The sequence below is a fragment of the Pseudonaja textilis genome, chromosome 1 (genome assembly GCF_049901715.1).
Source record: "Pseudonaja textilis isolate UNSWEBS1 chromosome 1, rPseTex1.2, whole genome shotgun sequence".
NCBI classification, from domain to species: domain Eukaryota; kingdom Metazoa; phylum Chordata; class Lepidosauria; order Squamata; family Elapidae; genus Pseudonaja; species Pseudonaja textilis.
The window spans coordinates 322,366,462-322,394,194 of record NC_141990.1 but is presented as its reverse complement, the minus strand read 5'-3'; the positions used below and the strand labels follow the sequence as shown (position 1 = coordinate 322,394,194).

Here is a 27,733-nt window from a genome sequence, read left to right as displayed (position 1 = left end):
CAGTTATCAGCTGCCTTCAGAGTCAGACATCAGTGAGGCAGAAGACCAGCTGGAGCCTGTTCCCAGTGTGCGCATGCACAGAGCTGCCAGGAGAAGAGAACAGCTAAGGAACAAGGGTCAACAGGGGAGTAAAGCCACAGGTGGATGGTGAATGGCCCTTCCCATAGGGAATAAAAAAGGAATGAAAGGAGAGTGGGGTTTTACAGGAGACAATTAGTTCATTGGGTTGAAGATCTGTTGCTGCATTCTTGCTAATTATTGTCTGCTGCAATGTGGAGTCTGAAAGATATCGGCCTGGTAACTCTCCAAGCCTGATAAAGGTCTGTAACTGTGGAATCTCTTGAAAGACTGTTGGCCAGGACTTTATTGGAGAGGAATTCACTGTAAACTCAATAAAAGAGGTCTATTGGGATGAGGATCTTCGTGCTAGTTGGGGAAGCCTAGGTCAGAACAGTTGCGGACAATAAATGGAGTTACATACCGTAGCCGCTTGAGCAGGGATGGATGCGAGATAAAAGTTGGCAAGGAGCCTTATTGAATGTTCTGTCTTTTTTTTTTTCCCTTGCAGCCTCACTTCCTTTCGCCATCCTGACCTTGGTCAATTCTCCTTACAAAAGGGGTTTCTACTGTGAGGACACTTCCATCCATTATCCCCACAAGCCAGACACCATTACGCACGGGGTGATGGCTGGCGTGACCATCCCCTGCACCGTTTTTATAGTAAGAACAATGTTGTTTTTTTAAAAAAAATACTCTACCTAAGACAAGCTCAGAATACAGGCAGCCCTCGACGTACAACCGTTCATTTAGCGACCATTCGAAGTTACAGTGGCACCAGTGGTGGGTTTCAAAAAAATTTTTTTCTTCTGATTCAAGAGAGCTCCCTTCGCACACACACTCAAACACCTCCCTCTGTATCAACACTGGTAAGCTGTTGTGAGGACCTGGGGCGTGACACAAAAATAACACAGTCACAAAAGTAGAATAAATTCTCTTTAATGCCTCCAACTTGGGCCTCAATGTCCAATTATCCTGGATATCAAACTCTTCCGAAAACAGTCTACAAATGGAGTAAATGCAGTCCAAGCCCAAAGTAAAAGATAATTAGAAATTTTAAAAAACCCAACACAAACCGAACTGAAGTCATTAACACGGCAGGCCAGGATGATAAGTTGCAGACTTCCACAAGATAATTCAGCAATCACAGTTGGGAGGACGCCAAAACCCAGATAAGCCTTGACCAAGATAATGCACGCTTTGCTTCCAACAAGGAGTTTTGTAAAACGCCCCATTTATATCCTATTCTCCCAGCTGCAACTAATGAAAGGGATCAGGGCCGTTTTCTCTCCCGTAAGCCATGTTGCTCCCTTCTCCGTTCCTCCCTGCGTGCCCTAGGATGAAAAGGGGATGACCCTGGGTCTTCCTCTGAATGCCCACTGGACTGTGCCCGTCCACCGTTTCTTCCACAACCACTGGAGCCACACTCCCACTCCGTCAGCTGCTCAATCTCCCCCTCAGAATCAGACTCCAACAAGGGCATGACAGCTGTGCTGTCTTTTAGCTCAGCTGAGGCGTGGGAATCTGCTCTCTGCACAAATCAGCTGAGCTAATAAACAACAGAATATAGGAGAGCTAAGAGCAGTGGCGGGTGGGTTGGGCCAGCCAGAAGTGGCATCTGCCGGTTCTCCGAACCAGTCAATCAGTTTCGCTACCGGTCCGCCAGAACCGGTCAGAACCAGCTGAATACCACCTCTGAACGGCGTTGAAAAAAGTAACTTAGGACCGTTTTTCACTCTTACGACCGCTGCAGCATTCCTGTGGCCACCTGATCAACATTCCGATGCTTGGCAACTGACTCATATTTATGACGGTTGCAGTGTCCCCTTTTGCGACCTTCTGACAGATCAGGTGAGGAGGGGTGGACATATTTCTTTCTTTAATCCAAAACTTCTATTTTGGGGTGCAGTCTTCTCCCCCTACTTCACCCAGTCCTTCCCAGTATCTTACTATATCATGCAGGTGGTTTTATTGGTTAAAAAGTACAGTGAATTCGTGTAGGGAGAAATACCCCGCAGCCAGTTTCTTTTTAGTTAAAATGTGATTTATTTACGTTACGTTATTTAGCACAATAGAGCCTATACACAGGTATAGAGAAAGGTTGGCCTTTACTTCCCTCCTTTTGGAAAGTACATCAACAGTCCTCAGTCTTTGTTTGGTCTTGTGATAATCCTTTTATCTGATTACAATCAAAAAGTGTAGTCTCAAAAGAAAAAGTAAGAATGAGCAGGTAATTCCTGAGGTTATACAATAATTGCTCAATATAACCTTAATAAAAGAGACCAGGAGCAGTGAGCTTAATTGTTTTGTATGATGTAAAAAGGAAGCTTAAACGTTTAAATTTAATGCCAGCATCTGAACTCTACTATTGTTTGCAGATGTGAACAAAGAACCCTCACACAATTTTAAAAACTTGGTGTGTTTTTTCTCAGCCATTCTAAATTTCTCTCTCTTTTTCTTGATGAGAAACTAAATTAAAGTTTCCGACTCGAGGTGGCTGAACAGGATAAAAGAGCTTGTTCTCCAGCTAAAAAATTTAAGGGCAGAAGTCGGCGTTGCATTTTCCCAGTACAGGTAGACTTCAACTTACGAGCCCAAAGTTTCTTTGTTTGTTCAGAGTTTGTTCAGGGAGTTTGGTCCCATTTTATAACTTTTCCAGATTGTTGGGGGCCAGAGGCCGACTTGTAAACCGTTTAGAGCATGGGTCGCCAACCTTTTGGATCTCAGGGACCACCAAACACATAATTTTAAATCCCGAGGACCGGAGACCCTGGGAAAATCCCCCAAAAAGTCTGCAGGAAAATTCCCCACCCTGTTTTCCTACCGATCAATAGTTCTTTACTTGGGATCTCAGGATACCGTCTCCAGCTCCGTTCTCAGGGGGAGAGAGAGAGAGACTTTTGGCTTCATGCAAGGAAAGCAGCAGAAGCAGCTGAAGTCTTTCTTTCTCTCCCCCAAACTCTGCCAGAAATGAATCTTTGTTGCACCGGCGCAGCCTCTTGGAGCAGGATGACTTGCAGGGTCTTAAAGACTCATTTCTGGGGGAGTTTGGGGGAGAGAAAGAAAGACTTTGGCTGCTTTCCTTGCGTGCAGCCAAAAGCGGCAGAAGAAAGAAACGGAAAGAAGCAGCTTGGTGGCCAAGCGAAGCATGTGGGGCGAGTGGGGCAAGTTCCCCCCTCCGCCCTTTCCCCCTTCCCCTCACTACCTCGTGTTGTTCGCAATGCAAGCGATGCAAGCCTTGTGTTCCTGTGGGCCATGTGGGTGGCACAGCCTTGTGTTCCCGCACAGCCTGGATTAATTGCTTTGGGGTGTGTGTGTGACATTTCTCTGCGGACCACCAATATTTTCTCATGGACCACCAGTGGTCCCCGGCCCACTGGTGGGTGACCACTGGTTTAGAGAAGGCTGTAAAAGCCCTGTGAAGTGGTATATAAGTGCTATTGCAATGGCTATTTTCTTGCAACGGTCACTAAGTGAATTGCTGCAGCTGGTAAGTTAGCAACCCGGTTGTTAATTGAATTTGGCTTCCCCATTGACTTTGCTTGTCAGAAGGTTGCAAAGGGGGATCCTGGGACGCTGCAACCGTCATAAAGATGAACCAGTTGCCAAGCACCCGAATTTTGAACACTTGACCATGGAGATGCTGCAATGGTCGTAAGGGTGAAAAACGATCCTGTCACTTTTTTTCAGTGCTGTTGTAGCTTCGAATGGCCCCTAAATGAACAGATGTAAACTGAGGACTGCCTTTAGCACAATTGGTCCTTTTTTCATTTGAGGAATACAATACAATACAATACAATACAATACAATACAATACAATACAATACAATACAATACAATACAATACAATACAATACAATACAATACAATACAATACAATACAATACAATACAATACGGTATAGAGAATAGAACAGAACAGAATAGAATAAAATTGCAGAATAGAATACAATACGGTATAGAGAATAGAATAGAATAGAATTGCAGATAGAATAGAATAGAATAGAATAGAATAGAATAGAATAGAATAGAATAGAATAGAGTATAGAGAATAGAATAGAATAGAATTTCAGAATAGAATAGAATAGAATAGAATACAATATAGAGAATAGAATAGAATGGAATTACAGAATAGAATAGAATAGAATACAGTATATAGAATAGAATTTCAGAATAGAATAGAATACAGTATAGAGAATAGAATAGAGTAGAGTATAGAGTATAGAGAATATAGAATAGAATAGAATAGAATAGAATAGAATAGAATAGAATAGAATAGAATAGAATAGAATAGAATAGAATAGAATAGAATAGAAGCTGGAAGGTATCTTAGAGGTCTTCTAGTCCAGCCCCCTGTTCAAGCAGGACAACCTATTAATATTTCAGATAAGTGACTGCAGAGTCTAGACTCTTCTTAAAAACATCCAGTCTAGAGTTCACAGAGGTGTCCTCGGTTGTGGATGGTCACCAGATGACTTAAAGGAAGTAGCGTCACCCCACGTTCGACTCACCAGCTTTGGAGGGGGGGGGAATTGAGGAGGGGGAGGGCGTAATGGATGTCCCGGGGGGAACCTCCCCTTTCATTGTTTTTCTCCTCAGATTTCCGTAGGCGAGGCTTACCTGGTCTACACCGAACGCTTGTACTCCCGTTCCCAGTTTAACAATTACCTGGCCGCTCTCTACAAAGTTATTGGGACGTTCCTGTTTGGCAGCGCCGTCAGCCAGTCGCTGACTGACTTGGCCAAGTACACGATCGGCCGCCTGCGCCCCAATTTCCTGGCCGTCTGTGACCCAGACTGGACCAAAATGAATTGCTCGGTTTACATCCAGGTGGAAGACGTGTGCCAGGGCAACTCCAAAAGCATCACAGAATCCAGGTACGTTCAACGCCGTCAGAGATGCAGAGGGTCCTCGGATTTACGACCGCAGTTGGATCCCGGTTTCCGTATCCATATTTCATACTCGCTCGATACCCGTGCTTTGCTACGAAACTATGTGGTAGAGCTTAGATATGGGGGAGGAAAATAAGGGTGGGGGGAATTCTACCTCTGCCTACCAGCATCCATCGTTACTCATCTGGCTAGTGTCCTGTCAGTGTGTGAGAGAGTTGAGGGCTGTTTGGAAACTGAAACAGTATTTGCTGTGTGAGCAAGAAGGAGACAGCAAGGAGCCTGGGGCGTGGCTTAGCTCAACTGTTCTGTACTAAAGCTGCTTAGTGCTGTGAAACTGAAACTGAACCTGACACTCCTCTCCTCTGCTTGTGTTTTGCATTTGGAACAGATTTCTTTTCAGGTGGGGAGGGGGAGTAGAACTCCTTAGCATCAGAGCGTGTTAATAATAATAATACAGGAAATGCTCTAAATGCTCTGATGGTCATTTTGAAAAACCCTTTCTTAGTGAGCACCTAGAAGCCAAGAGGAACATAGGGACCAAATTTCAAGTTTGTTGGCTTTACAGTTCTGGAGATTTTGTGATGATGTGTGAGTGGTATTTTGCTTTTAGATAGATAGATAGATAGATAGATAGATAGATAGATAGATAGATAGATAGATAGATAGATAGATAGATAGATTCTGTATTGCAGTGGAATATTCCCTGAAATTTTTCTTCCAGGAAAATACACAACAGCTGGTCCTTATTTAGTGATCACAATTGGACCTGGAATTTGGTCATTAAATGAAACATAATGTGTGAGGAGGCGGCAATATACATTTTCTAAAATAAATACATTAATAAACTGTGACGGTGTTTGTACTCTTACTTTAGCTTTGTTTACAGACCAGCAAGTCTGTAAATGCAAGGATTTTTGAAAAGTTACTTTTTCATCACTGTAGTAAGGGGATGGTCACTAAATGAGACAGTCATAAAGGAGGACTATCTGTATCTATAATTAACTATTAACCGTTCTTTTCTGGATTCTTTTGAACCAGTCGTGACTCCAGTCACCACCTGAACGTGTCCCTGCAGTTTTCTTGGCAAGTGGTTTGCCATTGCTCCCTTCTTAGGGTTGAGGGAGAGTGGCCGGCCCAAAAACACCCAGTTGGCTTTCTGCCTAAGGCAGAACTTGGACTAAAAAGGCCCCATTTTCTAGCCAGCTGCCTTAATCACTGCACCAAACCGCCCTTTTAATTAAAGTCTATAAAAATTGTGAGGATTTGCTTACTCAGTGGCTACACACACACACACACAATATTGCTTCTGTCCAAACAGGGTCATTGAGGTGAGGGAGTGGTTACCCAAATGCCATTACAAAAGTGCATTTAGTGACCGTTCCAAGTTACAACAGCACGTAGAAAAGTGACTTATGACCGTTTTCCACACTTAACAACCGTGGCAAGCATCCCCAGAATTCAACCGCTTGGCAACTGACTCCTGTTGATGACCGTCGCAGGAGTGGGATTCTACCGGTTCGGGTGAACCAGGTTTTAAAGTCCGGTTGGCCAAACCGATATGGATGGCCCCGCCCACCTCGCACCTCCCCTCCATTTTCGGTGCAGGGTCTGTGTGGAGGCTCTGGGAGGGGGTGGGAAATGGGCCTTCCAGAGGTCCGGAAACGGGCCTGTTTCCAGTTTCCGGAGGGCCTCCAGAGGCCAGGGGAGGCTCCCGGAGACCCAAGGGAAGCATCCAGACCCTTGGGAAGGTGAAAACGGACTCCCCTAGGCTCTGGAGGCCCACTGGAAGCCGGAAACAGTTCCGGTAGGCCACGCCCACCATGGCCACACCCACCCAGCCACCAGACAGCGAATCGGTTGCTGGGATTTTTGAATCCCACCCCTGCACGTGATTCCTTTCTACGACTTTCTGAGAAGCAAAGCCAACTGGGAAGCCAGATTTCACTTAACAACCATGTGGCCAACTTAATAACTACTACAGTGATTCACTTATCAACCATGGCAAGAAAGCTTGTAAGATGGCGCTAAATTCACTTCACAAACGTTTCCCTTAGCAACGGAAAGGTTGGGCTCAATTGGTGGCCGTAAGTCTTGGACTTCCCTGTATCGTTTTTTTGCAAAGGCCACAAAACATGACAGCAGCAATTTGATCAGTGTGCAAAGCTACGTGCAAAAAGGGAATTTCAAATATAACATTCCCCCAAGGGGGCGAAGTACGTAAAAGGAAAAAAACTCTTATTTCAAGAATAGATGAATGCAAATAAGGAAGTGGATTTCCTGGCAATTCTTAAAATCAATGCAGTTATAACCATTAACAGGAAATAGTCAAAAATTAATAATGATTCATCATAGTTAATGAATACAGAGAGTCTTGGATTTACAAGAGTTCATTGAATGACCATTCAAAGTTACAACAGCCCTGAAAAGAATGATTTATGACCATTTTTCACATCTATGACTCTTGCAGCATCCCCCAGGGTTCACGGGATCAAAATTCAGATGCTCGGCAACTGGCATGTACTTATGCCAGTTGCGGGGTCCTGGCGGGGGTGTCACGTAATCCCCTTTTGCAACCTCCCGACCAGCAAAGTCAATGGGGCAAGCCAGATTCACTTAAGAACCGTGTTTTCATTTCATGGCCGCAGTGATTCACTTAACAACTGTGGCCAGAAAGGTCGTAAGATGGGGGCAAAATTTGCTTAACCAATTTTTTCACGTAGCGATAGAAAGTTTGGGTTCAATGGTGGGATTCTAATTTAAGGACTTACCTGTCATCTATATATTTCTCTCTTTTTTTTGGTTCCCTTCTCTTTCTAGATTGTCATTCTATTCTGGACATTCTTCCTTCGGGATGTACTGCATGATGTTTTTAGCGGTAAGTGACGGATTCGCGGGGTTCAAATGGTTTTTGGTGAAGAAAGGGGTGATGGCGAAGCAGAATGGATGCCCTTTTTTGTCACCCAAAGACGCAGCTTCAGGGGTGGGATTCCACCGGTTCGGAGCAGTTCTATAGAACCAATTGTTACGATTCTGCGCAGTTCAGAGAACCGGTAAATCGCTGGCCCCTCCCCCACCCGCCCCTCCCCTCCCCGCCCAGCCAGTCCTTATCGCGCATGCGCGACATCGCACGTACGCCCAACATCACTGATTACATTCTCTCCTGCCCAGTCACTCCTCAAAGCAGTGGTGGCTAACCTTTTTGGACTGCTGTGGCAAAAACTGCATGCGCGTTAGCACGCGCGCACTCTCGTGACAGCGCCCAGAATGCAATGCGTCCCTCCCCCATGCTCTCTGCGCCTATGCGTGCAATGCCACCCCATTCCCCCCCACCCCCTTACCTGCATTGCACCTCAAAGTTGATTTTTCTGCTGGTTTGAGGCATTTTTCGGCCTCCCAGTGGCTTGGAAAAAGCCTCTGCAAGGCTTTTCAGGATGAGTAATATGCCTGTTTCATCACTTCTGGTATTATAGGAAGTGATGAAATGGGCCTATTCAGTCCGAAAAGCCTTGCAGGGGCCTCAAACCAGCCGAAAAATCAGCTGTGAGGCGCGCACTTGCGCAGCGAGGTAAGTTTGCCTGCGGCTCGCATTCCGGCACAAATGACTTCTGCGTGCCACTTGTGGCACACGTGCCGTAGGTTCGCCATCACGGCCTTATGGTATTTCATTCTTTTTTTTTCTCCTCCCAACGATCAGCTGTTCCCATGATCGGCTCCCCCATCCCTTCCAACAAACAGCTGTTCCCATGATCAGCTCCCCATCCCTCCCAACAATCAGCTGTTCCCATGATCAGCTCCCCCATCCCTCCCAACAATCAGCTGTTCCCATGATCGGCTCCCCCATCCCTTCCAACAATCAGCTGTTCCCATGATCAGCTCCCCATCCCTCCCAACAATCAGCTGTTCCCATGATCAGCTCCCCCAGCCCTCCCAACAATCAGCTGTTCCCATGATCAGCTCCCCCATCCCTCCCAACGATCAGCTGTTCCCATGATCGGCTCCCCATCCCTCCCAACAATCAGCTGTTCCCATGATCGGCTCCCCAGCCCTCCCAACAATCAGCTGTTCCCATGATCGGCTCCCCATCCCTCCCAACAATCAGCTGTTCCCATGATCGGCTCCCCATCCCTCCCAACGATCAGCTGTTCCCATGATTGGCTCCCCCATCCCTCCCAACAATCAGCTGTTCCCATGATCGGCTCCCCCATCCCTCCCAACAATCAGCTGTTCCCATGATCGGCTCCCCATTCCTCTCAACAATCAGCTGTTCCCATGATCGGCTCCCCCATCCCTCCCAACAATCAGCTGTTCCCATGATCGGCTCCCCCATCCCTCCCAACTATCAGCTGTTCCCATGATCAGCTCCCCATCCCTCCCAACAATCAGCTGTTCCCATGATCGGCTCCCCATCCCTCCCAACAATCAGCTGTTCCCATGATCAGCTCCCCCATCCCTCCCAACAATCAGCTGTTCCCATGATCAGCTCCCCATCCCTCCCAACAATCAGCTGTTCCCATGATCGGCTCCCCCATCCCTCCCAACAATCAGCTGTTCGCATGATTGGCTCCCCATCCCTCCCAACGATCAGCTGTTCCCATGATTGGCTCCCCATCCCTCCCAACAATCAGCTGTTCCCATGATCGGCTCCCCATCCCTCCCAACAATCAGCTGTTCCCATGATCAGCTCCCCAGCCCTCCCAACAATCAGCTGTTCCCATGATCAGCTCCCCATCCCTCCCAACAATCAGCTGTTCCCATGATCGGCTCCCCATCCCTCCCAACAATCAGCTGTTCCCATGATCGGCTCCCCCATCCCTCCCAACAATCAGCTGTTCCCATGATCAGCTCCCCATCCCTCCCAACAATCAGCTGTTCCCATGATCGGCTCCCCCATCCCTCCCAACAATCAGCTGTTCCCATGATCAGCTCCCCCATCCCTCTCAACAATCAGCTGTTCCCATGATCGGCTCCCCATCCCTCCCAACGATCAGCTGTTCCCATGATCGGCTCCCCATCCCTCCCAACAATCAGCTGTTCCCATGATCGGCTCCCCATCCCTCCCAACAATCAGCTGGGTAGCGATTATGAGAAAGGTTTCTCATCTTAGCCACCTGAAGAAAATGGGTGTGGGCTTCAAACTCCCAGAACTGAAGCCCACCCACCTTCCAAGGGGCCAAGCTTCAGAAACATGGCTGGCTGGGGAATTCTGGGAGTTGAAGTCCCCGTCCCCACCCCCCGCCCGCCTTCAAGTCTCCAAGCTTCAAAAATCGTTGGCATCTCCAGGTCTCTTCAGAAAAGTTTTGCAGGAGGCGGCCAACATTCTCCCCACAAATGCAGGAAAAAATAAATAAAAAATAAAAAAGAGATCTGATTGACTTCCAAAGGACCCCGGTTCTTTAAACTAAATATATATATATATTTTTAAAAAGGTAGCAGATGTACTGCTTTCCCTACGCTCAAGGCTTTCTCTACCTCAATTCTGAATTATAAAACACTGATGGGATTTTCTACTCATTTAAAAAGGAACCGAGTGGGGCCGTCACAATGCACAGATACAGCAACCCCTTAGCAGCTGCCTTGATCACTGGAGGGGCGAAGGGGGGTTTCTTTGAGGATCCTTCAAAATCCCCAAAGAGGGGAGGGCGAGAAATGTTGCATGGATATTTATTGGTAGCCTCCCTTTGTTTATTCATTGGCCTCCTTTATTTATTTGCTGACTTTTTTACTTGCTCCCTTTATTTATTTATTCATCTCTTTGCCTGCTTCCTTTTATTTGCATCCTTTATTTATTAGTTTATTTGCACGCTTTATTTACTTGCTCCCTTTGTTTGTTTGTTTGTTTGCATGCTTCCTTTATTGACTTAGTTCTGTCCTATGTTTGTTTTTCCTTCCTTTATTTATTTTTTGGGGAGACCCCCCCCCGGTGTTTATTTTCATGCCCTGTTTATTTACTTGCAAACTTTATTGATTTGCTTCCTTTATTGATTTATTTACTTGCTTCCCTTGTTCCTTTACCGCTGGTGTGCTTTCTTTATTTGCTTGCTTCCTTCCTTCCTCCTCCTTTCCTCCCTCCCACCTTCCTTCCACCCTCCCTCCTTCCCTCACTTCGTCCTTTCTTTCCTCCTTTCCTCCTTCTTCCCACCCACTGTCCTTCCTTTATTTCTTTATTTCTTCCTTCTTTCCTCCCTCCCTCCCTCTTTCTTTCCACCCTCCCTTCTTTCTCCCCTTCCTCCTCCTTCCCACCCACTGTCCTTCCCTCACTTCTTCCTTCCTCCCTCCTTTCTTTCCTCCCTCCCTTTCTTCCCACCCTCCCTCCTTCCCTTACTTCTTCCTTCTTTCCTCCTTCTTCCCACCCACCGTCCTTCCTTCACTTCTTCATTCCTTCCTTCCTTCCTTCCATCCTTCCTCCCTCTTTCTTCCCATCCTCCTTCTTTATTCCCTTCTTTCCTCCCTCCCTCCTCCTTCCCACCCTCCCTCCTTCCCTTACTTCTTCCTTCTTCCCTTCTTTCCTCCCTTCCTCCTTCTTCCCACCCACTGTCCTTCCTTCACTTCTTCCTTCCTTCCTTCCTTCCTTCCTTCCTTCCTTCCTCCCTCTTTCTTCCCATCCTCCCTTCTTTCTTCCCTTCCTCCCTTCTTTCCTCCCTCCCTCCTCCTTCCCACCCTCCCTCCTTCCCTCACTTCTGTCCTTCCTCCCTCCCTCTCTTCTTTTTCTTTCCTCCTTTCCTCCTCCCTCCTTCTCTCCTTCCTTCCACCTTCCCTCACTTCTCCCTCCCTCTCCCTTCTTCCTTCTTTCCTTCCTCCCTCCTTCCTTCCTTCCTCCATCCCTTCCTCCTTGCCTCCCTCCCTTCTTCTTTCCTCCCACCCTCTCTCCTTCCCTTACTTCTCTCCTTCCTTCCTCCCTCTCTCTTCTTCCTTCTTTCCTCGTTCTCCTCTTCCTCCCTCCTCCATCCCTCCTTCCTTCCTCCCTACCTCCTCCTTTCCTTCCACCCTCCCTCCCCTTCTCTCTCCCTCCCTGCCTCCTTCTCTCCCTCCTTCCTAATTTCCTGTGGCCTCGTCAGACAAACCCAGCTTCGGAGCTCATTTAGGGTTGGCGGCATGGGTGGAATTCTATTTGGGCATTGAGTTCAGCCTTGGGGTCCAAAGGAAGGCCTTCTCTTCCAAAGTCAGAATCCTCAGGCGGCCATCTTTAAAGCCCCCCCCCCCCTTTTCTCTTGGATTCTAGCTCTACGTTCAGGCCCGCCTGGTTGGCCGATGGGCCCGGCTGTTGCGCCCAACTATCCAGTTCTTTCTCCTCTGCTTCGCCATCTTTGTGGGCTACAGCCGAGTGTCAGACTACAAGCACCATTGGAGCGATGTCCTTGTTGGCCTCCTGCAGGGAGCACTCATTGCTATCCTTACGGTAAGCAATGGACTGATTGACCCAGAGTCACCCAGCTGGCTTTCTTGCCTAAGGCAGAACTAGAACTCCCTCCCTCCTGGTGGTTGGTCCAAAGTCACTCCGTTGGCATTCAAGCCTAAGGCAGGACTAGAACTCCCAGTCTCTGGTGATTGTCCAAAGACACCCAGCTGGCATTCAAACCTAAGGCAGAACTAGAACTCACTCTCTCCTGGTGGTTGGTCCAAAGTCACTCCGTTGGCATTCAAGCCTAAGGAGGACTAGAACTCCCAGTCTCTGGTGATTGTCCAAAGACACCCAGCTGGCATTCAAACCTAAGGCAGAACTAGAACTCACTCTCTCCTGGTGGTTGGTCCAAAGTCACTCCGTTGGCATTCAAGCCTAAGGCAGGACTAGAACTCCCAGTCTCTGGTGATTGTCCAAAGACACCCAGCTGGCATTCAAACCTAAGGCAGAACTAGAACTCACTCTCTCCTGGTGGTTGGTCCAAAGTCACTCAGTTGGCATTCAAGCCTAAGGCAGGACTAGAACTCCCAGCCTCTGGGTGATTGGCCCAAAGACACCCAGCTGACAGTCAAGGCTAAGGCAAGACTAGAACTCCCAGTCTCTGGTGATTGGCCCAAAGTCATCTAGTTGGCTTTCATGCCTAAGGCAGAACTAGAACTCACTGTCTCCTGGTGTTTGACCTCAAGTCATCCAGCCGGCTTTTATGGTTACAGCAGAACTAGAATTCACTGTCTCCTGGTGTTTGACCTCAAGTCATCCAGCCGGCTTTTATGGCTACAGCAGAACTAGAATTCACTGTTCCTGACGATTGGCCCAAAGTCACCCTGCCTGCTTTCATTGCTAAGGCGGCACTAGAACTCACCGTCTCTTGGTGATTGGCCCAAAGTCACCCATCCAGCTTTCATGCCTAAGGCAGGACTAGAATTCACGGTCTCCCAGTTTCTAACCTTGTGCTTTAACCACTTAAATCAAGCTGTCCATCTTTGGCAGTTTCTCATCTGAGCCCCCTTTTTTTCCCAGGTCCGCTATGTTTCCGACTTCTTCAAGGAGAGGCCCCAGTCATCGTGTGCAGAACAGGACCTTGGGCGTAAACCCAGCATCCCCCTGCCGCTAAGCGAGTCGGAGTGTAACCACTGCAACTATCAGGTCTCTATGTGACCGGGGCGATTTTGAATTGGTTCGATTCCAGCAGCGACCATCTGATCTGCCTTTAATCCGGTATTTTCTACTTTCCTTTGGAACTCATCCAACGAAGAGGGGAAACCGGAAGATTTGGGGTTTTTTTTTCCCTTTCGTTCTTCTTTTTCGTTCGTTTTTAAACCATTTTTTTTTTATTATTATTATTATGCCCGATGCCACTGCACAGCACGACACAACACACGTTTGACACTTGGAAATGCCTGCCTCACCGCCACGTAAGCCAAAGACCAAGGCAGAATCTGAAAAACGTTCCAGCTTTTTTTTTTTGTTTTTTTGTTTTAATCTCTTGCTGAAAAACTTCTGGACAAGCCTGCTTTTTCTGTGTGGGGTTAATAATAATAACACGCCGGTGTATATTTCGACGTTTTATCTGGACTTCGCTCTTGGCTTTGCAAAAGTTTGCAACGGCTTGCTTTGCAACAGTTAGCGGGTATCTGATAATTCTCTCTCTCCCCAAAACCCTGGAAGGATTCCTCAAAATTGATATGGTGTTTTTTAATACCTTTATGTGGGTTTTTCCCCCATTTCCCCCCTTTTAGGGGCCTGATGGGGAATTTAAAGGAAGTTTGTGTTTGAATGCAGACAAACCTTCAGAAATGACCTAGTATGTGAAATATTTGCTCTGGAGTGTCCAATCTTGACAGTTTTAAAACCGATGGACTTCAACTCCCAGAATTCCCCAGTCAGCCATGGCTGACTGGGGAATTCTGGGAGTTGAAGTCCACCGGTCTTAAAGTTGCCAAGATTAAATATCCCAGATTTGCTCCGTAAAAAAAGCAAATTGTCACCCGGATAATATCTTAAAATTTAGTCCGGGTTGAGAGGCCATAAGAAGTACCAATACTGGACATCAGTGATGTTTATTAAACTGCTAAAATGAGGCAATATCTTTCCGATATCAAATTTTTGTACAGGCGGGTTTGCGTTTCCCAATGGATAAAATCAAGCAAGATTGAATAAAATTGAAACGGAATTTTTTAAGTCCCTGCTGACTTTTTGTTTTTGTTTTATTGCTCTTGCTGCTAATGATCATATTTTTACCAAAGCTTTGAAATCCAAAATTTTTAGCAAGGAGGGGGATGGGAAAAACTCCAAATTATGGGCTTTCAGTGCTACCACAAGAGAGAAGGAAATTACTTAAACAGTCTGAGCAGCAGACATTTCTCATGGGAATTTGGGGGTGGGGAGGGCTTGAATACGTGTATTTTCTGCACGGATGACGAGAAAAGTGTGCAAAAGAAATGAAAGTTTCGATCCTTTTAAGGTTGGTTGAAGAAACTCCTTAGGTGAGTCGTTATGAATTCAGGAAGAGCGAATTTCAAACCGATTACTGTATGCTGACTGTTCAGAAAAAAAGAAAAGGAAAAGGAAATCTATTAAAAACAATCAGGAAAAGAGTTGGATAAAGCCAATACCAATTCATGGAGACGTACAAGGACTCCTCAACTTACCACAGTTCCTTTAGTGACCGTTTTCAGCAGGTTCTGACCAGTTCTAGCAGAAAGTTGAGTAGTTGGGAGAACCGGCCAATCCCACCTCTGACTGGCCCCACCAATCCCACCTCTGACTGGCCCCACCAACCCCATCTCTTCTCTGCCTCCCATTGAGTCCCAGCTGATCGGCTGGGTCTCCTTTGGTTGCCCTGCACAGGAGAACGGAGCTGGAAAGCAGGTTAGTGGGGTGGGGAGGGAATGAGGAATTTGCAGTGACCTTCCCCTGCCACGCCCACCAAGCCACGCCCACAGAACCGGTAGTCACAAAAATTTTAATCCCACCACTGGAAAGGGCTTTGAAAAAAGTAAGCTATGAGCGTTTTTCAAAATTAAAAACGTTGTAGAATCCCTGAGGTCAAAATTTGGACTGGTTCCTATTTATGATGGTTGCAGTGTCCTGGGGTCATGTGAACCTTTTTTCTAAAGCACCCGAAGGGCCAGACAAGGAATAACGGATGGAAACTTGATCAAGGAGAGATACAAGCAGGAAATAAGGAGACATTTTCCAATGGAACAGCTTGTCTTTGGAAGCTGGGGGATCTTCATCACTGGAGGCTTTCAAAAAGCACCGAAGAGGATTAGGGGACTGGAGGTTAAACATTTAAAGGACAGTTGCAGGAACTGGGTATGTCTAGTCTAAGGAAAAGAAGGACTATGAGTAACGTGATAGCAGTCTTCCAATGTCTCAGGGGCTGCCCCAAAGAAGAGGGAGTCAAGCTATTCTCCAAAGCACCTGAAGGCAGGACAAGAAGCAACGGGTGGAAACTAATCAAGGAGAGAAGCAACTTAGAACTAAGGAGGAATGTCCTGACAGAACAATTAACCAGTGGAATGACTTCCCTCCAGAAGTTGTGAATTCTCCAACACTGGAAGTTTTTAAAAAGATGTTGGATAACCCTTTGTCTGAAGTAGTGTAGGGTTTCCTGCTTAAGCAGCGGGTTGGACTAGAAGACCTCCAAGGTCCCTTCCAATTCTGTAATTCTATTCAAAAAAGAGACTGGACTGTCATCTGAAATGCTGTAGAGTTTCCTGCTTGAGCGATGGGTTGGACTAGATGATCTACAAGGTCCCTTCCAACTCTGTTTGTTATTCTGTTCTGTTCTACTCTATATTATATTTATTTTAGTATATTATATTATACTGTATCTTATTCTACTCTATTCTATCCTATCCTATCCTAATCTATTAACTTTCTGGCAAGCAAAGTCAATGGAGAAGCCAGATTCACTTAACCGCTATGTCACTGACTTAAAACAGTGGTGATTCTCTTAACAACTGGGTCAAGAACTGTCATAAAAAGGGGGCAAAATTCACTTAACATACGTCTTCCCTAGCAACATAATTTTTAGGCTCAATGATGGTCCTAAGTCAAGGCCCAAACTTCTACCTGGACCTGTTAAGATTTATAAAACAGCCTTTGGTGTAACATCTGAAACAAGTACCCTCATCTAGAGAAAGAATATCTTATGAAACAGGTAAAAAGGATCAAGAAATCCCTGCAGATTTGACTCCACTAGTTATTGCCAACTCTAGGGGTTGGTTGTCCCAAAGGGTTTTTTTGATTCTTTCAGGAGCCAACTGGACTTTCTGATTTTTTCTTTGAAGACGTTTCGCTTCTGGTCCCAGAAGCTTCTTCAGCTCTGATGTCCTGGGTGACTGAAAATCTCCATAGACCTATAGGGCTTGGTGCTCATCTCCATTCCAAGGCCGTTAAGCCAGCGTTTCCCGAAGACGCTTCACAATCATGTGGCCGGCATGATGTCATGGAACGCGGTTATTTTTCCCACCGAAGTGGTACCTATTTATCTACTCGCATTTGTATGCTTCCGAATTGCTAGGTTGAATTGCTAGGAGTTGGAGCAAGGACGTAGAGCAGCCCAGAAATTCAGAATTTCAAACGTGCGTCGTAAAATGCCCCCTTTTGGGGTCTGTCCTAACGTCGAGTGGTCACTAAACAGCCGATCGTAAGTCGAGGACTACCTGTATTCTCCCCACAACCACAACCCTATGAGGCAGGCTGGGCCGAAGGGAACCGCCTGGCCCAACTTCACTTTCATGCTGTGCCAGAAAGAAAGCCATTTCCAAGGCATCCTGTGTTTTAGCCAACAATCTTCCCTGTTTCCGAAGCAAGCTGTTCCCTCTCTGGTATTCTTGGAAAAGGAAAATGTAGGCTGAAAAATGGAGTTTTTGCGCCGTGCCAGTTTTTCATTAAAAAAAAAAAAAGAAGCTTTAAACAGAGTGGAAAATAAGAGGGCGGCACAGATGCCAAAGAGATAATTGTGAGCCTATTGGCACTCTGTGGTGCCACACTGGAGATTAAGAGGCCTGGGGAAATATACAGATATGACTAAATCAGCTTTGGAACGTTATTGATAGCAGGTTTTCGAGTGAAGAGGCCTTTGCATTCAGGGTGCAGCGTGTTTTGCTGTGTCTGTGTGTGGTTTTGAGGTTTTTATGTTGGTTTTCTGAGCAGCTAGATCATTTTCTATAAATGAGCAGCCATTTTAGTTAGTGTGTCTCAACCTTAGGTATTTTATGAGGTATGGACTTCAATTCCCAGAATTCCCCAGCCAGCTGGCTGGGGAATTCTGGGAATTGAAGTCCACAGCTCCATTTGAAGCTGTAATAACCTTGGAAATAGTGACTTACAGCCTGATCTTACAAACACTGAACCACTATCGAGGCTACAGCCAGGATCTCAGTTCAGGTGCTTGGCAACCGGTTCATATTTATGATGATTGCAAGCATCCTGAAGTTACACAATTGGTGATTTGCCCTCTTCCCAGCTTCCGACACACAAAGTCAGTTGATTTGCTTAACAAACTGCAATAAAACTGGTCAAATGATTATGGTTTGTTGCACGGTCAGCCAGATGTTCAGACTGGATTTGGCAATTTCGTCCCCTTATTGGGTCTTTTCCAAGAACCTGGGATAGGCAGATGTGGGTGTTTAATAATATTAAAGATATTGCTGCAAGTTGTAAGCGGTTCTGATTAAAATCTGCCTTTTGCAATTGACCGAAGGTGAATTTGACAGTGCCGATGGTGTTCAGGTGGATCTGGCTAGTCTGGTGAAGAGAAGGACCAGGGGAGACAGCATAGCAGTCTTCCAATATTTGAGGGGCTGCCACAGAGAGGAAGGGGAGTCAAGCTATTCTCCAAAGCACCCGAAGGCCAAACAAGGAATAATGGATGGAAACTGAACGAGGAGAGATTCAACCTGGAAATAAGGAGAAATTTTCTGCCAGAGAGAGCAGCTTTCAAGAAGAGACTGGCCTGCCATTTGTCAGCAATGGTGTAGGGTCTCCTGCTTGGGTCGGGGGTTGGACTAGATGACCTACAAAGTCCCTTCCAACCCTGTTCTGTTAATTCTGTTAAGTGATTCTTATTGTTATCATTATGAAATTTATTTGCTGTCCATTTCATTGTTCAGGCAACTCTAAGCTGGTCGTATTATCAGATCTGGTCCCATGGTGACTTGTTTAATGACCGCATCGTTTAGCAGTCCCAATTATGGTCCTAAGTCGAAAAATAACCACTAATTTCTCCATTTTGGATCTCTGCATCTTTATGAAATTTTAAAATGTCCTTTTATATTTAAAAAAAATATTTAATCTTAAATTATTCTGGTTTTACTGCTTAATTTTATGGATTGAATTATAAACTGCCTGGAGCCCTTTGCTGAGAGAGATGGGCTGTTAAGAAGTGTGAAAAATAAATAAATACCAGAAGGGAAGGGAAGGGAAGAGAAGGAGGGAGGGAAGGAAGGAAGAATGGAAAAGAAGGAAGGGAGGGAGGGAGGAAGGGAGGGAGGGAGGATGGAAGGATGGAAGGAAGGAGGGAGGGAGGGAAGGAAGGAAAAAGAAGGAAGGGAAGGAAGGGAGAGAGGATGGAAGGAGTGAGGGAAGGAAGGAAAAGGAAAGAGGGAAGGGGGGAAGGAAGGAAAAGGAAAGAGGGAGGGAAGGATGGAAAGGAAGGGAGGGAGGAAGGGGGGGAGGGGAGGGAGGGAGGACAGAAGGATGGAAGGAAGGAGGGAGGGAAGGAAAGGAAAGAGGGAAGGAAGGGAGTGAAGGAAGGATGGAAAAGAAGGAAGGAGGGAAGGGAGGGAGGGAGGAAGGAGGGAGGGAAGGGAGGAAGGACAGAAGGATGGAAGGAAGGAGGGAGGGAAGGAAAGGAAAGAGGGAAGGAAGGGAGTGAAGGAAGGATGGAAAAGAAGGAAGGAGGGAAGGGAGGGAGGGAGGAAGGAGGGAGGGAAGGGAGGGAGGACAGAAGGATGGAAGGAAGGAGGGAGGGAAGGAAAGGAAAGAGGGAAGGAGGGAAGGAAGGAAAAAGAAGGAAGGGAAGGAAGGGAGAGGAGGATGGAAGGAGTGAGGGAAGGAAGGAAAAGGAAAGAGGGAGGGAAGGAAAGGAAAGAGGGAAGGAAGGGAGTGAAGGAAGGATGGAAAAGAAGGAAGGAGGGAAGGGAGGGAGGGAGGAAGGAGGGAGGGGAAGGGAGGGAGGACAGAAGGATGGAAGGAAGGAGGGAGGGAAGGAAAGGAAAGAGGGAAGGAAGGGAGTGAAGGAAGGATGGAAAAGAAGGAAGGAGGGAAGGGAGGGAGGGAGGAAGGAGGAGGAAGGGAGGGAGGACAGAAGGATGGAAGGAAGGAGGGAGGGAAGGAAAGGAAAGAGGGAAGGAAGGGAGTGAAGGAAGGATGGAAAAGAAGGAAGGAGGGAAGGGAGGGAGGGAAGGAAGGGAGGGAGGGAGGAAGGAGGGAGGGAAGGAAGGGAGTGAAGGAAGGATGGAAAAGAAGGAAGGAGGGAAGGGAGGGAGGGAAGGAAGGGAGGGAGGGAGGAAGGAGGGAGGGAAGGGAGGGAGGACAGAAGGATGGAAGGAAGGAGGGAGGGAAGGAAGGAAAAGAAGGAAAGAGGGAAGGGAGGGAGGGAGGGAGGAAAAGGAAGAAATAAATATTTGTAAGCTCAAAATGAGAACGGCTGTACAAAGGCAGTACAATAAACCAGGTCACTTATATATTTATATGTTGTGTTTTAAACCGCCCATTTCCCTTGGGGCTGCATTTTTACAGTCCTATGTGCTGTGTGAATGACATCCATTCGAGGGGGTTTTCAGAAAATCTGGACAAATTGGGTATGTCTGGTCCAGAGAAAAGAAGGACTGGGGGACGGATGACATGATAGTAGTATTCCAATTATTCGAGGTGCTGCCACAAAGACGAGAGGGTCAATTTATTATCCAAAGCACCAGAAGGCAAACAAGAAACAATGGATGGAAACTAACCAAGGAGAGAGGAAGCCACCTGGAATTAAGGAGAAATTTCCAAACAGTGAGGACAATTAATCAGTGGAACAGCTTGGCTTCAGAAATCAGGAGCGCTTCAACACTGGAGGTTTTTAAGAAGCAATCGGACAGCCATGTTCGTCTGGAATGAAATGCTTGAGCAGAGGGTTGGACTAGAAGACCTCCAAGAGTCCCTTCCAAACTTTCTGTTATTCTGTTATCCGCTTGAGCTGTCAGTACCGTATCCACACTGGATTCGTGGACGCCGTCCTGGAACTGAACAACGACGCCGTTGCTTGCCTTTTAACGCGCACCCCAAATTGTGCCAATCCAAGGGTGGCTTTTTGGCAAAGGGGAGGCAGGCAGCGGCGGAAGAGATTAATATTCCAGAGGCGGCAACACGAACGCGAGGTGTTAAGATCGACGTGCCTCGTGGTGGGTCTCCCCACCACATACCGTTGGCAACCTGTTTGGCGAGAGGGGGCCAATCTGAAAACGCAAAGGCGGGCGAGCACAGCAGAGAGCGAGGAAAGCGTGCAACAGGCGGTGGGAGCTGGCTGGCGCTCCCTGTCTTAACATTCCAAACTCTTGGCACAAGCGCAGGCCAAGGAACGTGTAGAGACAGACACGTACAGGCTGTGCAAAACATACACACACACACACACACAGAGAGAGAGAAAATTCCCTGGAAGGAAGACCTGGATCCAGACGCACATAGCTCAAGTGGCGGGGTGTGTGTGTGTATGTTTGTGTGTGTGTGTGTGTGTGTGTGTGTGTTTGAAAAGGTCCAGCGGGTACCAAAGAGATCCACAGAAGTGGTGTGGGATAATATTACTTTTATTAAGATTGTAGAATTTAATATGTGGAATATTACTATGGTAAATATAATGTAATGAAGGATGCGGTAATTTTGATTGTTGTTATACAAAGAATATTTGTAACCAGACAATGCACTGTTCAACTGAAGATGGAATGGGATAGGATAAGATAGAATAGAAAAGAGAATGGAATTGAATTGAATGGAATGGAATGGAATGGAATAGAATGAATAAGGAATAGAATAGAATAGAATAGAATAGAATAGAATAGAATAGAATAGAATAGAATAGAATAGAATAGAATAGAATAGAATAGAATGAATAAGGAATAGAGTAGAGTAGAATAGAATAGAACAGAACAGAATAGAACAGAACAGAATAGAATATTAGAATAGAATAGAATAGAACAGAATAAGGAATAAAATAGAAAATAGCATAGAATAGAATAAAATAGAACAGAACAGAACAGAATGGAATGGAATGAATAAGGAATCGAATCGAATAGAATAGAACAGAACAGAACAGAACAGAACAGAATAGAATAGAATAGAATAGAATAGAATAGAATAGAATAGAATACTTTATTGGCCAAGTGTGATTGGACACACAAGGAATTTGTCTTCATGTAAATGCTCTCAGTGTACATAAAAGAAAAGATAACATTCATCAAAAATCATAAAGTCCAACACTTAATGATAGTCATAGGGTACAATAAGCAATCAAATAATACTAGGAAACAGTCAATATAAATCAAAGTTACAAAGTTACAGTCCTACAGTCACAAGTGGGAGGGGATGGGTGATAAGGAGTGATGAGAAGATTAAAAGTAATAATAGTGCAGACTTTGTAATAGTTGAACAGGGTTGAGGGAATTACTTGTTTAGCAGAGTGATGGCTTTCGTGAAAAGACTCCCCTTGTGTCTAGTTGTTCTGGTGTGCAGTGCTCTATATAGCGTCGTTTTGAGGGAAGGAGTTGAAACAGTTTATGTCCAGGATGTGAGTAAATACTTTCACAGCCCTTTTTTTGATGAGATTATATTAAAAATAAAAAAAACTTAAATAAAAAAGTGGTGTTCTCACAAAACAGCATCATGGCGTTCCCCCTCGCCTGCTTCCCTGCAGGAACCTTTGGAAAAATCCAGAAGGAAACTTGGAATAACGCTTTGAATTCTGACTTTTCTTCTTCTTCTCCTTGCCTCAAAATGGGCAGCCAAACAGGGGTGTTTTTTGGTTTTTTTTGCAGATCGTGGAGAAAGATTGCCGACATGGATTACAGGCAGTCCTGAACTTACGACCACAAATTTTGAGCCCCAACGTGGACGTTGCTCAGTGAGAAATTTGTGAAGTGAGTTTTGTCCCATTTTACGACGGTTCTCGACACCGTTGTTAAGGGAATCGCTGCCATCGTTAAACGAGCGACGCGGTGATCAAGCGGATCTGGTTTCCCCATTGATTTTGCTTGTCGCAAGGTCGCCAAAGGACACCGCAACGGTCATAAATGTGAGCCAGTTGTCAGGAAGCTGAATGTAAATCTGTCATGCCCCTGGTGGAGACTGACTCCGAGGGAGAGGAGGAACAGCCGACAGGGAGTGGAAGTGGTTCTGGAGGTTGTAGAGGAGGCTGGGGAAGGGCAGAGGGCAGAGGAGGACCCAGGCCCAATCCCTCTGCATCTTAGGGCACGCAGGGAGGAGAGGATAAGGGAGAAAGGTGGCCTCCTCGGGAGGAGAGGGCCTTGATCTTCTTCATGGGCTGCAGCTGTGACAACTGAATAAGAATATGGACCTGCGTATGGGCGAGTGCTGGAAACAAAGCGTGTAAATATCGCTAGTTTATGGTTCCTCTCTGAGTTTGGTGTCCTTCACAGTGTGTGTTATCTGTGGACATCCTCCAGCCCTTATCTTGCCTGGTTTGTGTTGCTTTTTCCCTTCTTCTTGTAACTGTTTGGGAGTTTTTTGTCAAAGATATTCGGAGCTTGGAAGCAAAGTGAAGGAATAAAAGGGGCTTCACCTGTTTTATGTGACAGTGTTTGTTTTGTATCCCACCCTGGGTCATCACATAATCGCAGGATGATGCTGCAATGGTCATAAGTGTGAAAAACGGTCATAAGTCCCTTTATGTAACTTCAAACGGTCGCTAAATGAACTGTTGTAAGTCGAGGACTACCTGTACAAACCCAGCTGGAAAAAAAAGGACCCGGTGGTGGCGACTACAGGTAGTCCTCGACTTACAACAGTTCATTTAGTGACCGTTCAGTTACAATGGCACTGAAAAAAGGGACTTATGACCATTTTTCACACTTATGACCGTTGCATCTCCATGGATGTGGGATCAAAATCCCGACACTTGGCAACTGACTCATATTTATGATGGCTGCATTGTCCCGGGTTCACATGATCCCCTTTTGCGACCTTCCGACAAGCAAAATCAAGGGGGAAGCCAGGCTCACTTAACAACCGTGTTGCTAACTTTAACAGCTGCAGGGATTCGCTTAACAACCGTGGGGAGAAAAGTTGTAAAATGGGCCCCAAACTCACTTCACAAATTCCTCACTGAGCAACGTCAGTGTTGGGGCTCAATCGTGGCCCTAAGTTAACTGAATAATTACAATGATTCACTTAACAACCGTGGCAGGAAAGGTCACAAAATGGGGCAAAACCCACCGAACAACTAGGTCACATAGCAGGGAAATATTGGACTCTGTTATGGTCATGAATCAAGGACTGCCTGTACCATTAAAGAGGTAGTCCTCAACTTACAACAGGTTTGTTTAGTGACCATTCAAAGTTACCACAGCACTGAAGTCCACCCACCCACCAGTGGCCGTATTCTCCCCTTTCCTTCCACCCTTCTCACCATGATGGCCTTCTCCAGAGACCTATGAAAACTAAGGAGCATCCCAAAATCATCTTCCTGGCATAAGTCCACACCCCTCCCATCCAGTGGTGGGATTCAACTGGTGTAACCACCGGTTTGGTGAGCGTGTGCTTTGTGGGTGCGTGCGTGTGCAGCGTTTGAAAATCGCCCATTTTTAGCTCTAGAACTTACCATCTGTGCAGCCCCGTTGAGAAAAACAGCTGATTCGTGCGGCAAATTGGCTGTGCCACGCGAATCAGCTGAGCTGCAAAACACGGAAATAAAGAACAGACTAGGGCAGTGGCCCCCAACCTTTTTTGTACCACGGACCGGTACAAAATGTACAAAATGATCCACGGACCGGTACCGGCATCAGCACGCACGACCAAGGCAAGGTGAGCCGAGCGACCGGCCAGCCAGCCGTCCCCCGCTTCTCACCGCCACCTCCAACTCCTCCTTTGTACCTTCTCGCGGTTGATGGGCTTTTCGGGCTCTTTCTTAATCTCCTCCTGAGTAACGCGAGACTCCACCACCATCGGGACGGCTCTTCGTTGAGCCCCCCCTTCGACGAAACTAAGGTGCGAGGATTCCTTCAGCACCCAAACGCCGCTTTTCAACCGACCACCGACAAGCTCACCCAGAAGCACTTTCTCAAGCGCCGTCGAAACAAGATGGCGGCGCCCAAGCAAAATAGGCGGCCCGGTACAAAATGATCCACGGACCGGTACCGGTCCGGGACCCGGTGGTTGGGAACCCCTGGACTAGGGCACAGGTGGGTGGGTGTGGCTAACTAATCGCTGGAACTACCGGTTCGTCTGAACCGGTCCAACCCGGCTAAACCTCACCCCTGCTCCCATCACAAATGGGCTTCACTTATTAGCTACTTTCAACAGTCAATCCTGGTTCTCAAACAACTGACATTGGTGTGACCCAGAGGTGGTATTCAGCCAATTCTGACAGGTTCTGGAGAACCGGTAGCAGAAATGTCGTGTAGTTTGAAGTTGTGTAGTTGGCCCTGCTCCCATCGATTCCACCTCCCGAGTCCCAGCTGATGGGCTGGGTCTCCTTTGGTTGCCCTGCACAGGAGAACGGAACTGGAAAGCAGGTTAGTGGGGTGGGGAGGGAATTGGGGATTTTACAGTATCCTTCCCCTGCCACACCCAAGCCACACCCACCAAGCCAAGTCATGCCCAGCAAGCCACGCCCACAGAACTGGTAGTGTAAAAATTTGAATACCACCACCACTGGTGTGACCTAACCTCTTTTCTTTGCCACAACCGTCTCCAGCATTTTTATAAACCACGATGTGGTTGCTCCATCGCCCAGAAGCTGGTTTTACGTCCTCCTGTGGCTCTGCTTTGCCTCAAGGACACCCTGATCGCTTCTTTATTGGGTTATTTTAAGATAAAACAAGATACAAGATACAGTGAAAATAGGAAAACTATGGGGAGGAAGAGTAGGGGGAAGAAAAGTGAGGAGGAATAGGAAAAAGAACAGCATTTGACTACTGACGCTCTCTTGCAGTAAAATAGGGCATTAATATCAAATCACAACTTTTTGCTTTTTTCATAACAATACAAACTAGCCATTTCTATAAGGATCTATAATCAGTAAAATCGAAGTTTCATTCTTTTCCACTTCAAGCACCAAGTTCACAAGCGGTCTCCACGTGGAGACAAATGTATTTATATTATTTTCTTTCATCAAAAGAGTCGATTTTGCCATTTCAGCCAACTCCCATCAACTTCTGCATCCATTCATCCATGGTAGGAATCAAAGCATTTTTGTGCATACAATAGTCTTGTTGCTGTCGACCTACATAGTAATAAAATTCCGGATATTTTTCTTTAGGTCTTTTTCCATTAGGCCCAAAAGGAAAATTTCTGGTTTCATCATTTTCAAAAAATTCTGTATTAAAATATAAATCATACTCCTTTTTTTATTTATCACGTGCCCACCGTAGATGATAAGAAGTCCCACTTGATCACTTCTTTTATACTAATTAGATAGATTAGATAGATTAACAGAGTTGGAAGGGACCTTGTAGGTCATCTAGTCCAACCCCGCTGCCCAACCAGGGGACCCTACATCATTTCTGACAGATGGCATCCCATTCTCTTCTTGAAAGCTTCTGGTGATGAAGCTCCCACAACTTCTGAAGGCAACTTCTATTCCATGGGTTGCTTGCTCTCTCTGGCAGAAAGTTCCTCCTTATTTCCAGATTGAATCTCTCCTTGATCAGTTTCCATCCATTATTCCTTCTCTGGCCTTCGGGTGCTTTGGAGAATAGCTTGACTCCCTCCTCTCTGGGGCAGCCCCTCAAATATTGGAAGACCGCTATCCTGTCTCCCCTGGTCCTTCTCTTCTCTAGACTAGCCATTACATTGATTTATCTAGCTGCCTATCTTGTCTTTGCCACTTCCAGCAGAGAGCGGCAGCCGAAACAGCCAACGGAAGAAGAATAAATAAAACCAAACCATCCTACAATAATATCTGTTGAGATCTGAAGGCAGTTTCTTCATCTTGAGCCAGCTGTTTCGCGTGGCAAATACAGACATGTTTGACTTTGGTAGCTGAAAAAAGTTATTTGGGAGTCTCTTCAACTTTTTTTTCCATTTATGGACTGGATTACTCGAGCTAAGTGGGGTTGATCTAAAGGCAATATTGCTCAACAACTATTGCTTGGCAACTTTTAAGACGAGGGACTTCAGCTCCCAGAATTCTTCAGCCAAGCTTTCTCTTTAAATGTGACTGCTTGCCTTCCCCTCAGGTGCTGTGGAGAATAGGTTGACCCCCCCTCTTCTTTGTGGCAGCCCCTCAAATACTGGAAGACTGCTACCATGTCATCCCCTAGTCCTTCTCTCCGTTAGACTAGACATACCTAGTTCCCCCATCAGTTCATCATACGTTTTACCTTCCAGATCCCTAATCATCTTTGTTGCTCTTCTCTGCACTTTCGAGGGTATCAGCATCTTTAAGAATAACAGAGTAAGAAAGTTGGAAGGGATCTTGGAGGTCTTCTAGTCCAACCCCCTGCTCAAGAAGAGACCCTATACCCATGATGGCGAACCGATGGCATGTGTGCTACAGGTGGCACGGGGAGCCATTTGTGCTGGCACGCAAGCCGCAGGCAAACTTACCTCACTGTGCACGTGCCTGCCTCACAGCTGTTTTTTGGCCTGTTTGAGGCCATTTTTGCCCTCCCAGAGGCTTGAGGAAGGCCTCTGCAGGCTTTGCAGACCGAAAAATAGGCCCATTTTATCACTTCCTATATATCCGGAAATACAGGAAGTGATGAAATGGGCCTATTTTTCATCCTGCAAACCCTGCAGAGGTCTTCCTCAAGCCACTGGGAGGCCGAAAATGGCCTCAAACAGGCCGAAAATCAGCTGTGAGGTGCAGTGCAGGTAAGGGGGGGGAGGATTGCACACACATGCACAGTGGGCATAGGGGGTGCATGCACATTGCCTTAGGGGAACTGGCGTGTGAGCGCACGAGCATGAGCGCACGCACAATTTTTGGCACAGGAGCCCAAAAAGGTTATCCACCACTGCCCTACACCATTTCAGACAAATAACTGTCCAACATCTTTTTAAAAACTTTCAGTACTGGAGCATTCACAACTTCTGGAGGCAACTCGCTCCACTGATTAATTGTTCCCATTGTCAGGAAATTTCTCCTTAGTTCTAGATTGGTTCTCTCCTTGGTTAGTTTCCATCCATTGCTTCTTAACAAAATAGAACAGAGG

At 46.3% G+C, this 27,733-nt stretch overlaps 1 protein-coding gene across 1 annotated transcript in view; it reads left to right on the top strand.

Moving 5' to 3' along the window:
• The window catches only part of PLPP2 (phospholipid phosphatase 2), a 51,137-nt gene extending 36,617 nt beyond the window's left edge, over positions 1-14,520 (top strand). The window contains exons 2-6 of the mRNA XM_026699115.2: positions 569-720; positions 4,656-4,933; positions 7,766-7,823; positions 12,168-12,344; positions 13,368-14,520. Coding sequence (XP_026554900.1) covers positions 569-720; positions 4,656-4,933; positions 7,766-7,823; positions 12,168-12,344; positions 13,368-13,505 — 803 coding nt within the window. The 3' untranslated portion in view covers positions 13,506-14,520. The remainder of the gene's footprint in view (positions 1-568; positions 721-4,655; positions 4,934-7,765; positions 7,824-12,167; positions 12,345-13,367) is intronic.
• Positions 14,521-27,733: the final 13,213 nt, after the last annotated feature.